Source organism: Conger conger, chromosome 9 (genome assembly GCF_963514075.1).
Source record: "Conger conger chromosome 9, fConCon1.1, whole genome shotgun sequence".
Lineage (NCBI taxonomy): Eukaryota > Metazoa > Chordata > Actinopteri > Anguilliformes > Congridae > Conger > Conger conger.
Window position 1 is genome coordinate 25,226,936 of NC_083768.1, and position 13,921 is coordinate 25,240,856.

The following is a 13,921-nucleotide window of genomic DNA, read 5'->3' on the forward strand; positions in this document are numbered from 1 at the left end:
TGGCTCATTAACCTTCTATCAGTCAAATGAAAGATGACTTTGATGTTTCACTGGTCTTCAATGAGTCACACGACAGGTCGCCGAGGCGAAATTCCCCTGAAAAGATCCAACGAGCGAGAAACGTACGGATGGCGGCGAGGAGAGTAAAGATGTTATTGCCGTGTCCTTGAATGAACCAAAAAGAGAATATGAGCCTGAGAACAAAGGGGGTCATTTTGTAGGCCAGCCGTTCCTTCAGGCCGCTGCGCGTGATTTTATTCTGCGCTGCTGTCCCGGGTTGATAAAGTCCTGCGTTCTTCACAGCGGAACGAAGCCGGAACACCACGCAGACCCATGCATGAGCAGGCGTCGCGCAAACAAGTGACAAATTAACACGTGCGTGTTAGAAAGATCGGGCTTATGCTCTTGCACGGGCACACACAAACACACACACGCACACACACACGGACACACACGCACACAAACACAGAGTGGCCATACCTTGGATCTCTTTCTTGGCTGCCCCTGGTTTAGACCCCGTCTCTGTGTGACAGCAGACAACAAACAACAAACACGTTGGACGTCACTCGGTGGAAGGGAAGACGAAGGGAGGAGAGAGAGGGAAGGAGAGCGGGAGAGAGAGAGAGGAACGGAGGGAGGAGAAAGATAAACGGAGACCTTGAAAGCTCAGTGTGGGTGGACCGGGGGGGGGGGGGATGAGTAACCTGCTATGCCGTGTGTGCGTGGGGGAGAGGGGGAGGAGGTCAGGGAGCTGTAAGGGCTTACTGGCACAGATTAATGGGGATACTGATAGCTCAGAACAATAACCACATCCATTAAAGTGCGCTGCAATAAATGCAAACAATAATGACACATACAAATTTCGCAAATAGTCCAACAGAAGAGAATGTAGTCGTTTCTACATGTTGTGACTCCAGGAGGTATCAATGTTCATCACTTGTCATCTGCACCATGTCAAATTCAGCCGTGAATAATGAAAGACACGGGCTAAGAAACTCCTTTCTGAGAAAACTGTTGATAATCTGGTTTTATTCCTATGCGGGTCTCAGGGGCAGCTCGGAAACTGAAACATCTGCATTTATGACCCACCGTGTCCCTCATTGGACTTTGGCTTCAGAATATGCAAATTCAAACGGAAATTATGTGTCATGTGTCATGTCTGTGCATCTTTTTTGCATGAACATTTACATTTATAGTGTCTGACACCGACTAATAATCTGCGGAAGATTCTATGCTGATCTAAACCATTTGTAGTCCATCAGTATCTTCTCAAGCACCGATTCAATGCACCATGTAATGCCTGTGACTTTCAAGTATTACCACAGAGTATCATAATGAAAACATGATTAAAATGTGATTAACTTCACAACCCAGTGATTTATTTAATTAAAGCAATGTGTATGCACCCTTAACCACTTGTCGTTTTTGGTTTATTTCTACACAATTTTGTTCAAACAAACAGAATATTTATTGTTTTTACGTTTGTATTAACTTCAGTTTGTGGTGCTAAATCCAGAATCGAACAATAAGAAAATAAACCTGTCAAATACTCACAGAACAGAACACAGAATGTTTGTGGATTCGGTAAGGACAATATTGATAGCCATCATCTTTACAATCTTCCTAGAAATGGACATTTGCAATGTTTGCTTGGGGTGTACAGTTTTCCAGCTTTAGCAGACGGAGATTGATGTGATGATTACTCCCAAGGGAAGCAGGAGTAAAAGGGCCAGTGTGAGTTATAGAATGTAGTACTCTGTCTTTACACTCTGAGAAATAAAGTGATAGTGGAGGAACATTTTCACATTTCCAAAATTTCCCTGAAAGTACAGAAATGTTCTCTTTGGGTACAAATGAGTACGTGTTCCAAGCTAAAAATGTACACGTTAATTATATATTGCTAGTTCAGGAAAAAATGTTCCTGTAAGTTACTGCCCTCATTGTTCCTTTCTAAGCACTCTTGTACCGTTATTTCTGAGAGTGTAGGAGGGTGGAGACAGGAGAGGAAACTAAATGGAGGGAGCGGGGCCAGATGCGGAGAGTGCGGTGAGGGCGGGGCTAAGACGTCACTGCGAAGTGAAGACTGCTGGGACGGCAGAAGGCCGGTGGGCTGGAGCCGGGGGAGGGGCCGGGGGCCGGGAGAGGCAGGGCGCCAACAGGACAGCATGGAGGACGAGAGACAGACGGAGAGCACACCTGGAGCGCGCCGCGGCTCACCTGCTGCTCCAGCCTGTGCTCAGCCTGCCGCTCATCCTCCTCTTCCTCCACGCTGGAGCCGGGGGGCGGGAGCGGGCGCGGCGAGGGGGCCGGGGAGGGGGCCGGCGCGGGGCCCGGGGAGGCCGAGGGCGAGGCGCGGGGGAGGGGCGCGCTGCTGTCGCACACCCCCGCCGGGGACGGCTCCGGGCGGGGCTCCTGGCCTGCCGTGTCCAGCTCAGACATCCTGGCCCAAAGTGGTGCGGCCCGGGGGGGAAACAGCAGGCTGAGGAGGACCGGGTCAGGTGGGCAACAGGGAGGGAATCAATCAACACGCCAGGGGAGTAGAGAACCATATACCACATGCACGCACACACACTAACACACACACACACACACATTCACACACACACTAACACACACACTAACACACTACCGCACTAACACACGCACATTCACACACACACACACACACACACACACACTGACACACACACACTAACACACACACATTCACACACACACTAACACACACACTAACACACACACACATTCACACACACACACAAACACATTCACACACACACACACACACACTAACACACACACAGATTCACACACACACACTAACACACACACACATTCACACACACACACACACACACACACACTAACACACACACACATTCACTAACACACACATACATTCACACACGCGCAAACAGATACACACGCACACACTAACACACACACGCAAACAGATACACGCATGCACACACTAACACACACACATTCACACACACACAAACAGATACACACACACACACACACACTAACACAAACACAAACAGATACACACACACAGACACACACTAACACACACACAGATTCACACACACACAAACAGATACACGCACACACACACTAACACATACACATTCACACACACGCAAACAGATACACACACACACCTGTCTCTCTTTTTTTAGATGGGGAGCTGTGTTGGCAGATGAGCAGACCAAGGACTAAGTGCACCTCCCTCATTTGTTGTTTTTTCCTTTCACTGACTGGTGCACACGGCTCAACCCAATATGAGTTTTTACCGGGTTCCAGTAATTCAATTGAAAAAGCAATAATACTGTACGCACAAATGACAAAAGCTAACGCATCATAATAAAAGCCCTCCAAGGTCAGTATTACTCTGTGCCTCAACCTGACAGCTGGCTTATTAAAACCTGCTGCTGACTCATCATCACCCACAATCCACCAAACCTGCCACCAACACCTGCTATCCACTCAACCCACCACCACCAACACCCTCTATCCACCCAACCTGCCCCACCAACACCCGCTATCCACCCAACCTGCCCCGCCAACAACCACAATCCACCCAACCTGCCCTACCCATACTCACTATCCACTCAACCTGCCCCACCAACACCCACTATCCACCCAACCCCCCATCAACACCCTCTATCCACCCAACCTGCCCCACCAACACCCACAATCTACCCAACCTGCCCCACCAACACCCACAATCCACCCAACCTGCCCTACCAACACCCACAATGCACCCAACCAACCATCAACACTCACTATCCACTCAACCCACCAACAACACCCTCTATCCACTCAACCTGCCCCCTCTCCACCGCCCCACATTTGCCACTGCCCTGGATTCAACTCCTGCATCATAGACAGACAAAATCATGCCAAATTTGGCATAAACAATGTATTTTTGGCCCTTAAAGACCAAAGATAAGATGAGAAGAAACTAATATGTGTATTCTCTCCTGAAAAATTTTATTAAAGAGGATTTAGCAATGCCTGTCAAACCCTGTGTGAAAGTCGTAGAAGTGGTATGTGCAACATTAAGCATTAAGGCTATTTTTTAGATATATTTGGGCTTTCTATAATACTAGAGCAACAAAAGTGACACCCCTTACATTTATAATGAACAAAAATCCCATACAAATTTTCAAAAACACTGAAACATAAAAACTTCATCTAGCTTATCGTCCTAAATTAGCCAAATAAATGCAGCCCATAATTCCAGCGCAGTAATCCCGCGGACCTCACCTCCGCGGCCGACAGTAGCTGTGTTTCTGGGAAGGCTTCCGCGCTCCTCTGGCGCTGGGGATGTGGGTTAAAACACGCGCGAGTGATCAAAGCAAGCGCGAGTCCCATGTCCCCATGAAGTCGTACGTAAAGCCAAGCGCCGCTATGTTCTTCCTTACGCAGTCGGACAGCTGGCTCTCATCCTGCAGGGGGAACAAGAGACACAGCGACCATGGCGTTAGGCGAATGAAAACATGGGCGGCCGAACGGAGCGCTGGGACCGGCTGTGTGGGTGTAACAGACAGGCCGCAGGGTCTGCGCAGACCCCACCTGTCTCCCAGCTCCTTCCTCAACCAGGCCCCTGCCTGAGAGCTAAAATTAAAGCCAGGGCCTCCAGAATGCCCTGCTATTTTAACACCAGGAACAAACGGGACGGGTGTATACATTGGGCATATATATTCTACCCAATGCCGGCTGGTCATGGGAGAAAACGTTGCCTTCAGCAACAGAGGGTTTTAAAATGACTACTGGACCGTGCAACATCAAACTCTTCACTACCCTGACACAACGCTCTGAAGCTGAAGGTTTCTAAATGTTGTGTTTTCGTTTTTTTCAGTGGGAGAAGTGCCGAAGCTGTCAGCAAGTTGGCAAGTAAATAAAAAATGTCAAAATGAATATTGTTAAATAAAATGAAAATAAAATAGACACATTACAGAAACAGGGAACAGAACATGGGCTATTAAGCATGAAAGCCTACATTCTTACGTTTTTTGATCCTTAGTTGGATAAAGTGCCGTAGTGATTAGATTAAATTCCCCCTTTAATATCATTTTCAGCTCTGATCACAACAGTAGCAATGGCAAAATTGACAATTGACCTACATACCCCTTTTCATTATTTTCCAGTGCTTTCATTAAAGAAAATGCATTAAAATTTATAGTCTCATTCTATAGTGACTCGTCCCAAGTGGAGAGAGAGAGAGAGAGAGAGAGAGAGAGAGAGAGAGAGAGTTGAAGTGTTATCGTTTGGAGCAGACTCCAAACAGCGAGTTCTGGAGACAGGCTGGCAGGCTGCCAAACACAGCCTCTCCCTGTCGAAGGCCACGGAGCACTTGGGTTAGCAGTTTCACTCGGTAAAATACAAGGCATCTGTCAGCGTGTTATCCACACATCCACAGCCCCATGCGTCAGCCTCAGTTAGCACGTATGTAGGCATTTTCTACCACCCGCCTGTCACTACGCCTGTGTCCATCTGGAATAAATACCTGACTCAGAGGCATCTGTTCTTCAAGAATACTCAATCTAAGCCTCTAAAGGACACACAAACATATTATAAATTGTCATTTTTTATTTGTTTATTCTCTCAATTTTAGTTATATGCTTTAGGTCTATTTCAATTTGTTAGAGAATGTAATGAAAATGCAGTATATCTATTTTTCACAGATGAAACAGTAGTTTTCGATGACAGTGTAATGCTAGTAATAGGGGCAGGTTTTTACCATTATTATTTCAAATGCTAAATATGAAAGACATATCCATCACACTAAGGTATCCTTGAATCTATGAACATCCAATTTAACTAATAGAAGTTACATTTCCTCATACAGCCTGCTACTGAGTTCAGATGAGGTAAGATCTCTATTAAGGTATGATATTTCTAGCATCAGGAAAGCAATAACGCCATCTTTTAATTAGGCCATAACAGTCTCTCACATTATGCAAAATTATACTGAATTGGCTTCCTATGGCGGTCCTGCTAACAATTTAATTGACTCAACAATTATTTATTCAGACACAGCCTTTTTCACAGGCAGACTGCAGAAACAATTCCATTTTGAAAATGTGATATCACTCTGTAAACAATGAAAAAATGACAATGGGAAGTCGGATTTTCACTGCACAAAAACAGAGAAGGCATAACGCTTCCCACGAGGCTCGTGAGTAGCGCTGCAGTGCCAACATCCAACATCCGACACCCGACATAAATAAAACCACGTGGGACTGATTCGTTGATTGGAAACAATCTCCGTTTTTACTGCCTCATCCGCGGAAACGAACGTCCGTGTCACTAACCTCAGGCTCGCGACTCGCGCCCTGCATCCCGTTCTCATGTATGAGTAAATTGCGTTCCGAAGCCGGGGACAGCGCCAACAGTTCTGCGGAATTGGACTCAGCGGTTTGCCTCAGAACGACGGTGATTAAGACCAAACGAAATGGCTTTTTGCTGCAGGAGATGAAAGTGGTTTATGTGGCTAGCAGTGTCTCGTATTCGGTGCTGCGGGTTGAAATCCTGTTTTGGACGAATGCTGTATTCACGCCATAGGTTGATGTGACATTAGCCCTGGAGTTGAGCGTGAGTTAAGAAAACAAGTCATAGCATCACGTGATGCTTAGTTTATTTGCACTAGAATTCCTATTAAAGTTGGGGCTTTGGGTGGAAGGGGGGATATGGATCCATGTAAGAAGATATGCAGCAGGTTTTACTCCATATCAGCTCAATCAATGCATTACCTGAAATCCCCTCACATAATAGTGCAGACATTTCTCTAGTCAGGAAATGAATTGAAATATAATTAATGAACTTAAAATGGCTGAACATACACGGAAATGACAACAATCCTAGTATCTAATGTAATGTCAGACCACAGATAGTACAGTACAGAGATGCTCATTTTATTCATGCGAATCATATTGCTGAGATATTGAGAGATTTTATATGATAAAATATACCAGCTATATGTTTTTGCTTTTATTTATAGTGACATGGGGGACTTATTCAGATTCCTGATTAGCGTCTTTGCAAAATTTCCTTTGGTCTTCTAAGGAGCCATACTACCTTTTCACCCCAAGTGGGTTGGGAGGGGTGGCGGGGGGAGCTTGGAGAGATGACACCATGCCATCCACATTAATCTCTATGTCTGGCCCACTGCCACAGGCTGAACAACTGAACCCTAATAAGATAAGGCTGAGGAGTTTGGGGCCAGACGTTAGTCCTGCTCCTCGCTTGTCGAAGGCTTCATGTCCTGTGGGTGGTGAACACACCACCCCATCAAGCGCAAAAACATCCCCGACCCAAATAAATAATAAAAAACATATTAACATGTTGAGAGGGGAAAATGAACGTTTGCAGCGAAGCCTTTCAGCCTCGTCCCCCAGCACACTCTCCCAGCCTCGGCTTATTGGGAAAAAAAGACATTCTTCAATTGCTCCCGGCTTTTATGTAAAAGAATTACACATGGCGAAATGCAAATCTAGTCCCCACTTTTCTTCACAGCAGAATGGAATAAAAGACCAGGTACATTAATATCTCATAAAAATGTCCGTGCCATTTCCTAATTCATCAGAACAAAAAAGGATGAAGAAATTCGGATTTAACCAAACACCGCTGGCATTCCACCGCAATACGGGATTTTTGTGCTCAGATCTGTAAGATTTGTAAGAGCGTTTTTATCTCTGCAGCCAGTCACTCACAGCATGGCTTTATGCTGCTTTTAAAGACCCGTGATACTGCCAAAGTTGGAATGCCATTAAAACGAATCCCCTTGACATATTCTCAGGTCACTCTAACAGGAATAATAATAACAGGAATTTAATTAACTCGGAAATCAATTCTGCCTGTTCTGAATTAGCCCGTCTTCGTCCGATGCAGTCAGCGCATGGCAACAGTTTTACCGCGCGCTCGCTTAGAACCGCCAAACAGAATGAAAGCACAAGCAACAGCTCGAAATGAAAACGCTATGTATGCGCACACACCATCTTCAATTCTGATTGGCTCAGGTGCAGGAGAAGAAAGGCTGTGTGTTTGTTCTCCGTGCATCTTTCCTCGATGGCTTGCATCCGTTCTTCATCAAATCCTAAAGGACCTTGAGCAGTGCTGCTGAATCTCTTGAAATGAAATATGAGCACAAACTTAGTAAACAGTACACTGCAGAAATGGGTGGTTAATACCATACACATCCCAGTGTTATAAGCACTCCTTCGAACTGCTATTGAACAAGAAAGCATTTTCATTATATAATAAAATCATGATGTCATTTAGGAGCACACAGACAGCTTTATATCCAGGACACGTTGTTATGCAGATGTTAGTGGTACTAACACTCTCTTTAAATAAAGCGTGACCCTGTCTGCTGTGAGTGTGAAGGTTGTGATCTGATGCAGATTAAAATAATGACAGAGGCACTCGGCAGAAAGGAAAATAACCCTGAATGATTGCTGGTGTCACCTACGACAGCTGCATGTTTGCGTTCTGCGCTGCGTTTCGTGGTGTGCCTTGCCCACCTCTTTGTGAAAACTCCTCAGGCACACGCATAAATCTGAGACAGTTTGTTTGGTCGGCTATCGTTCGATTTTGAGTTCTACTGAGCCAAGAAATCAAGTAAACATCCAACTGTGATTGGATGCTGATCAAATCTAAATCAGTGAAATGGTCATCTTCATTTTGGAATCCAGGCTGCACAAACTGTACTCTAAAAATGTTCATTTGCTCCAGTCTTTTAAGAGTAAACTATTTTATTGTTTATAGTATAACAGCAGAATTCTGTCAATTTTTTTTACAAAAACCAATGTTTTCTGGCAATTATGAAATGGCACAATGGGCAAATCATTTTACAGTATATTAATTGTTAAATACATTTTAACAGGTTGCTCATTCTGACTTGAAATACAGTTTGTGGGGTAATGGAACCTTAAAAAAGCCTACCTCTTGGTGAGATGTTTGAGATGATGTTTGGTTGTGGTAGGAAATTGAGTCACATTTCTCACTCATTGCATGTGATTCAGACAGCGCTTTTGTTTTTTTCCATGAACAGTACAAGGACGGGCTTCCCATCGTGGTGTGAATGTCACAGACTGAGGACAATTGCAGGATTTTGTATGTGAGATACAACATGCCCTAGCTGCAACTGGTGTGCTGTGGGTTGATCTAAGCTTGACTAGTCCCACACTAGTGCTCCGTACACTCAGATGACCCTAACTGGTAATGGGTGTAGTTCAGGGCTCATTGACTCACTCAACTAGGGCTGTAATGTGCCTTAGTTTGAGTGCACCTTTGGCCTAATTATATCTCTTGGCAAATATACACTCAACCACTTTATTAGGTAGACTTGTACACCAGCTTGTTAATGCAAATATTTAATCAGCCAATCATGTGGCAGCAACTAATTGCATACAAGCATGCAGACATGGTCAAGAGGTTCAGCTGTTTTTCAGACCAAATGTCAGAATGGGGTAGAAAGTCACCGTGGAATGATTGTTGGTGCCAGACAGGGTGGTTTGAGTATCTCAGAAACTGCTGATCTCCTGGGATTTTCATGCACAACAGTGTCTAGAGTTTGCAGAGAATGGTGTGAAAAAGCGATAGGGAAGTGACAGTAATGCAAATAATCACGCATTACAACAGGTACGCAGAAGAGCATGTCTGAACACACAAAGTGTCAAACCTCTAAGTGGATAGGTTACAGCAGCAGAAGTCTACAAAATACATCTAATACATAATAAAGCACTCACTGGGTGTATATGATTATGAGGAATTACATTATTAGGCTTTTACATGCTCTTAAAAGTAATTAAAGAACAGCTGAGGGGTACCTCTTCTTATGGGAACCATCTCTATTAATTTCTGGAAAATTAGATACAAATGTTCCAATATGAAACTGGAGCATGGAGTTGCCCACAGTAAGCATTTTTTTTATTAATGGTAATGAAAAAAGGTCATCATTTAGAATGACATTTTCTGAAGTATATTTCTTTATTAATTATTCGTAATAATATGGGTAATTATTTACACATTTTAGTTTTTATTAGTTTCTTAATAACTGAACAATTATGTCTTGAAGCTGTGGGGCAGCAGACTCTATCGTTAACGCAGAAAAACGTGATCATTACATATCTTCCTGTATACTCCAGAATTTATTGATTATCTGTTGAGCATTTACTCAACAATGCCCATTGTGTGGCATTGTCTGAGTACACCGAGTGATGTAAAAGGCCAATGTATCCCTTTCTTGCTAAGCCACGATGAGAAATATCACCAGAATTTCACACTACAAAAGCTGAATGTTTTTGCTTTCCAGTCCCCACAATAGCTTTGCAATTTGGTAAACTGAAATCTATGATTTCCGAATTAAAAATTAAAAAATCCATGTGGCAAGGAAAATGGACTCGAGAGGAAGCACAGCAGCAGTAGTCCTTAAGAATTATACACTCAGTGAGGTATTTAATAGACTTATTTTTTAGACTTATTAAGTCTTCTGCTGCTGTAGCCTATCCGCATAGAGGTTTGACGCATTGTGTGTTCAGCAAGCTCTTCTGCGTACCACCGTTGTAAAAGTAAACCGGCTCCCCTCATCCCCCACAGCACACACTTTTGAACTTCCCCCTTTGCAAAGAAATGACACTGGAATGACACACCTCCATCTCCCCACTTAATGCGGGATATCAGGCAGGTGTTTAACCGAACACATTAGGGATCCCTACTGCCTTTAATTCCATAACGTCCTCATTAGCTTTAGTACATTATTCATGAATCTTGTACAACCTCCATTTTGTCCTGGTCTCTGTCGGCTAATGGGATTATTAATGGGTCTCCAAGTGTATCTGCTCTTTAGTAGCTTGTGCTTTCATTCATGCATGTGGCCTCTCACACTGTCACTTAAAGGCATGCAAAAAATGAGGTATATCATGTGAAACTGAAACCACAGGCATGTAAGCTATCTTACTTCTGTTAGGATAACCCTTATGTGTTGCTAGGCATCTGCAGAGATGCATCCAACCAGATGCTTAACACCAAATGAGATATATCATGTCTCAATAGTTCGACTAATCTGGAAGTAAAATTTCACCACCCTTTGACTTCACTCCAAGTACATAGTGGGTTCCCTTCAGAGAGCTTGGTAGGCCTGACAGGATTCAGGGACCACTTCATGGCAATTACACTGGAAATGCAGTGAATATACAATATAATGTACGACAATGACAATATAACAAGAGGACTGAGGGTACACTGAAGCACGGCATGCGTTGACTCAACTCAAATGTTCAGCTGGTGTGAGCTGAACGATCTCTCGCGGATACCCCTGCTGCCTGACTGTCTAGTCATACTCCTATCTGTCAAAATGCATAAATTACATTCAGGCATGGAACACAGCCATGTAAAACATAATCTATCATAAGAACAGGTGTGCAACTTCAAAGGAATAGCCAGCCTTGCAACACGATGCCACACAGCGGATTTTGATATGCAGATGGGACTGTCTGCTAGCCAATGGAATGGCTTCATGGTGGGTTCCATGCAGAAGCATTTGAGCAGATTGGGTTGCCTTTTAAAGTAACATCAATCATAGAAGTTCACAGAATAATGCAACACAAAATCTTGTGGTGGCAGTCAATGGCTTAGAGCTTTTTTGCTTACCCTACGTTCATTTCCAGGTTGACTTGTATAACACAGGTTATACAGCTCGATATGTAATGAAGCAGATTAAGTGCCAAGATCAAGGGTATAACAGTGCCCATCAAATAATGAAATATGCAGTCTTGTGGTTAAAATTCCAGCTCCATAACCATTGCATTACCCACCCACCCAGCCATATTAATACGGGCAGAAACTAGTCCACCGTCTCATTGACCAAACCAATTGCCACATTTTCCATATTACAGATTAACCTACTAACATCCAGACAAATGTTTTTTTTTTTTGTTTTTTTTTGGGCACCAGTTAGAGAATGCAGAGCTTGATGACGACTAACATAATGATGCAACATGTTTCATATAAAGAAATATTGAAAAAAAATAAACGACCTGCCATAAAACCTTATGTTTGCACAGTGATAATGTTTCAGCTATGAACAGGTTATGCATACTTTATACAGCCACACACAGTGTGATTTTTTATTAAATGGTATAGTTGTAATGTTTCTGTATTTGTCCTGTGTGTATTTATGTTTATTCTTGTTATTTATTCATTTTTCATACATCCTTGGTTATTGTTTTCCATTACAGTTCTCATTTGTCATCCCCTGTTATGTCTGCGTCTGAATGTTTACCAGCCTAGTCACTCCCCTGTCTGCGTGTCCCACTATTCGGGTGTTTACGATAGTTTCGGGTTTTCAAACGTTCCTTCCAAACTCGCGATTCTTACTTCCTGCTTTTTCTTGGTAGTTAAATGTTGTAAAGCACTATTCTTACTAACTACTACTAATCTAGGTATTGTACAGTACAAATCCGATTAATACACTTACTGTCTCTCTAACTAACTAACAATGACTTTTATTGGGTAGTTTAGAAATATTCACGTAACTAATTCACTAACGCAATCTCTTAGTTTTTCTGCACTGTTCTATAGCTCCGCCTCCCCATGCTATCCCTAATTACTCGCTTAGTTTCAGCGAAGTGTTCGCACCTGTCTCTGACTATCACTACGTCTTCAATCTATGCAAATGTCTACTCCCAAATCCGGAGCCGTATGTTTTACATGTTTGGTTACGTGCATCCAGTCCGCGTTTTCGTCTCCCTCCCGTTATTATGTTATTACCCTATTATATTTCCCCACCTGTTGTCTATTTGTTTAGCCCCCCTTTTTCCCAGCCCCGCCTAGATTGTCACCTTCTCTCATGTATTTAAACCTCAGTCTCTGTTTGAACCAGTGTCAGAACGTTGATCAGTCATAGTGCCAAATTACCCGTAAGCCTATTTCTTGAGATTCCAAAAGACACCCCTTCGCCTTTGATTTCCGAGCTTGCCTTACCCTCTTGTTTTGCCCTTCTGATTTTCTGGTTTTTGATATTCTGCTTTGTTTTTGTGACTTCAGTTTTTGCCTTCGCCCTCTTGTACTTTCGCCTATTGATATTCTGGATTTTTTAGCTTTTTGCCTGTTTTTTCAACCATTCTTTTGCCTTCTGTTTTTGTCTTTGTATTGGATCTCCTGGCTACGAAATTGGACTAATAAATTACGTTTTTGGATTATCCGCTGGTCTGCGTCTGGGTCCTCAGTGTCGTACATAACAATAGTGCCATATAACCCATGGTCTCACTATCTGCATAATTCATATTTAGATAGAAGAAAAATAACTATTCTGCTTGCATTACAACATACCAAAAGAAGGAACATGCCACACTGAAGGAAGCTACAAGCAAATTAAAATTATACCAAATATGGGCTTACTGTTGAGGCAAATCATGTAACATTATTTCATTACTTTCAGGCAACAGAAACACCAAAACTCGAACATGGACTTCCCCTCTGTCTTTGGTAAGCAACACCCACCTTAAGCCACTACAATGTCATTAAAGTAAGCCCTGGCCATGGAGTAACCAAGACAGTTTCTCGGAGCGTATTCCTATTCTTACCTGTACAATACACTGCTTGATATCAGTGCTCTTGAATACTTGTTTCTATTACATTCATGAAGTCCAACTATGTTTGGTACCGCAATTCAGTCATAAATGGGTCAAGGAGAGATTTTCTACTTTGCCTAAAAATCTTTATTTTATTTTTTCTTTATATGTTTATTTATTAATCTTGTTGCACTAAATATAATTAGATTAACTGATTAAATTGCTGACACTGGAATTTGAAGGAGATAATTCAGTGCAACATTGACACCAAAAAATTGCACATTATGTGTGGTAGCACCATGGCTATATCAATTCTGAAGTGTCTTCTTCATTCTGAC

General features: G+C 43.0%; 1 protein-coding gene across 6 annotated transcripts in view; it reads right to left on the reverse strand.

The window, feature by feature from the left end:
- The window catches only part of arpp21 (cAMP-regulated phosphoprotein, 21), a 78,208-nt gene that overhangs the window by 51,200 nt on the left and 13,087 nt on the right, over positions 1–13,921 (reverse strand). For 3 of the 6 annotated variants that reach the window (XM_061254128.1, XM_061254126.1, XM_061254122.1), the window contains exons 2-5: positions 8,004–8,135; positions 4,273–4,454; positions 2,218–2,479; positions 481–522 (exon numbers count right to left, since the gene is read on the reverse strand). In XM_061254128.1, the coding sequence (XP_061110112.1) occupies positions 481–522; positions 2,218–2,439 (264 nt within the window). In that variant the 5' untranslated portion in view covers positions 2,440–2,479; positions 4,273–4,454; positions 8,004–8,135. The remainder of the gene's footprint in view (positions 1–480; positions 523–2,217; positions 2,480–4,272; positions 4,455–8,003; positions 8,136–13,921) is intronic. The other 3 variants (XM_061254123.1, XM_061254125.1, XM_061254124.1) reach the window with 3 other exon arrangements.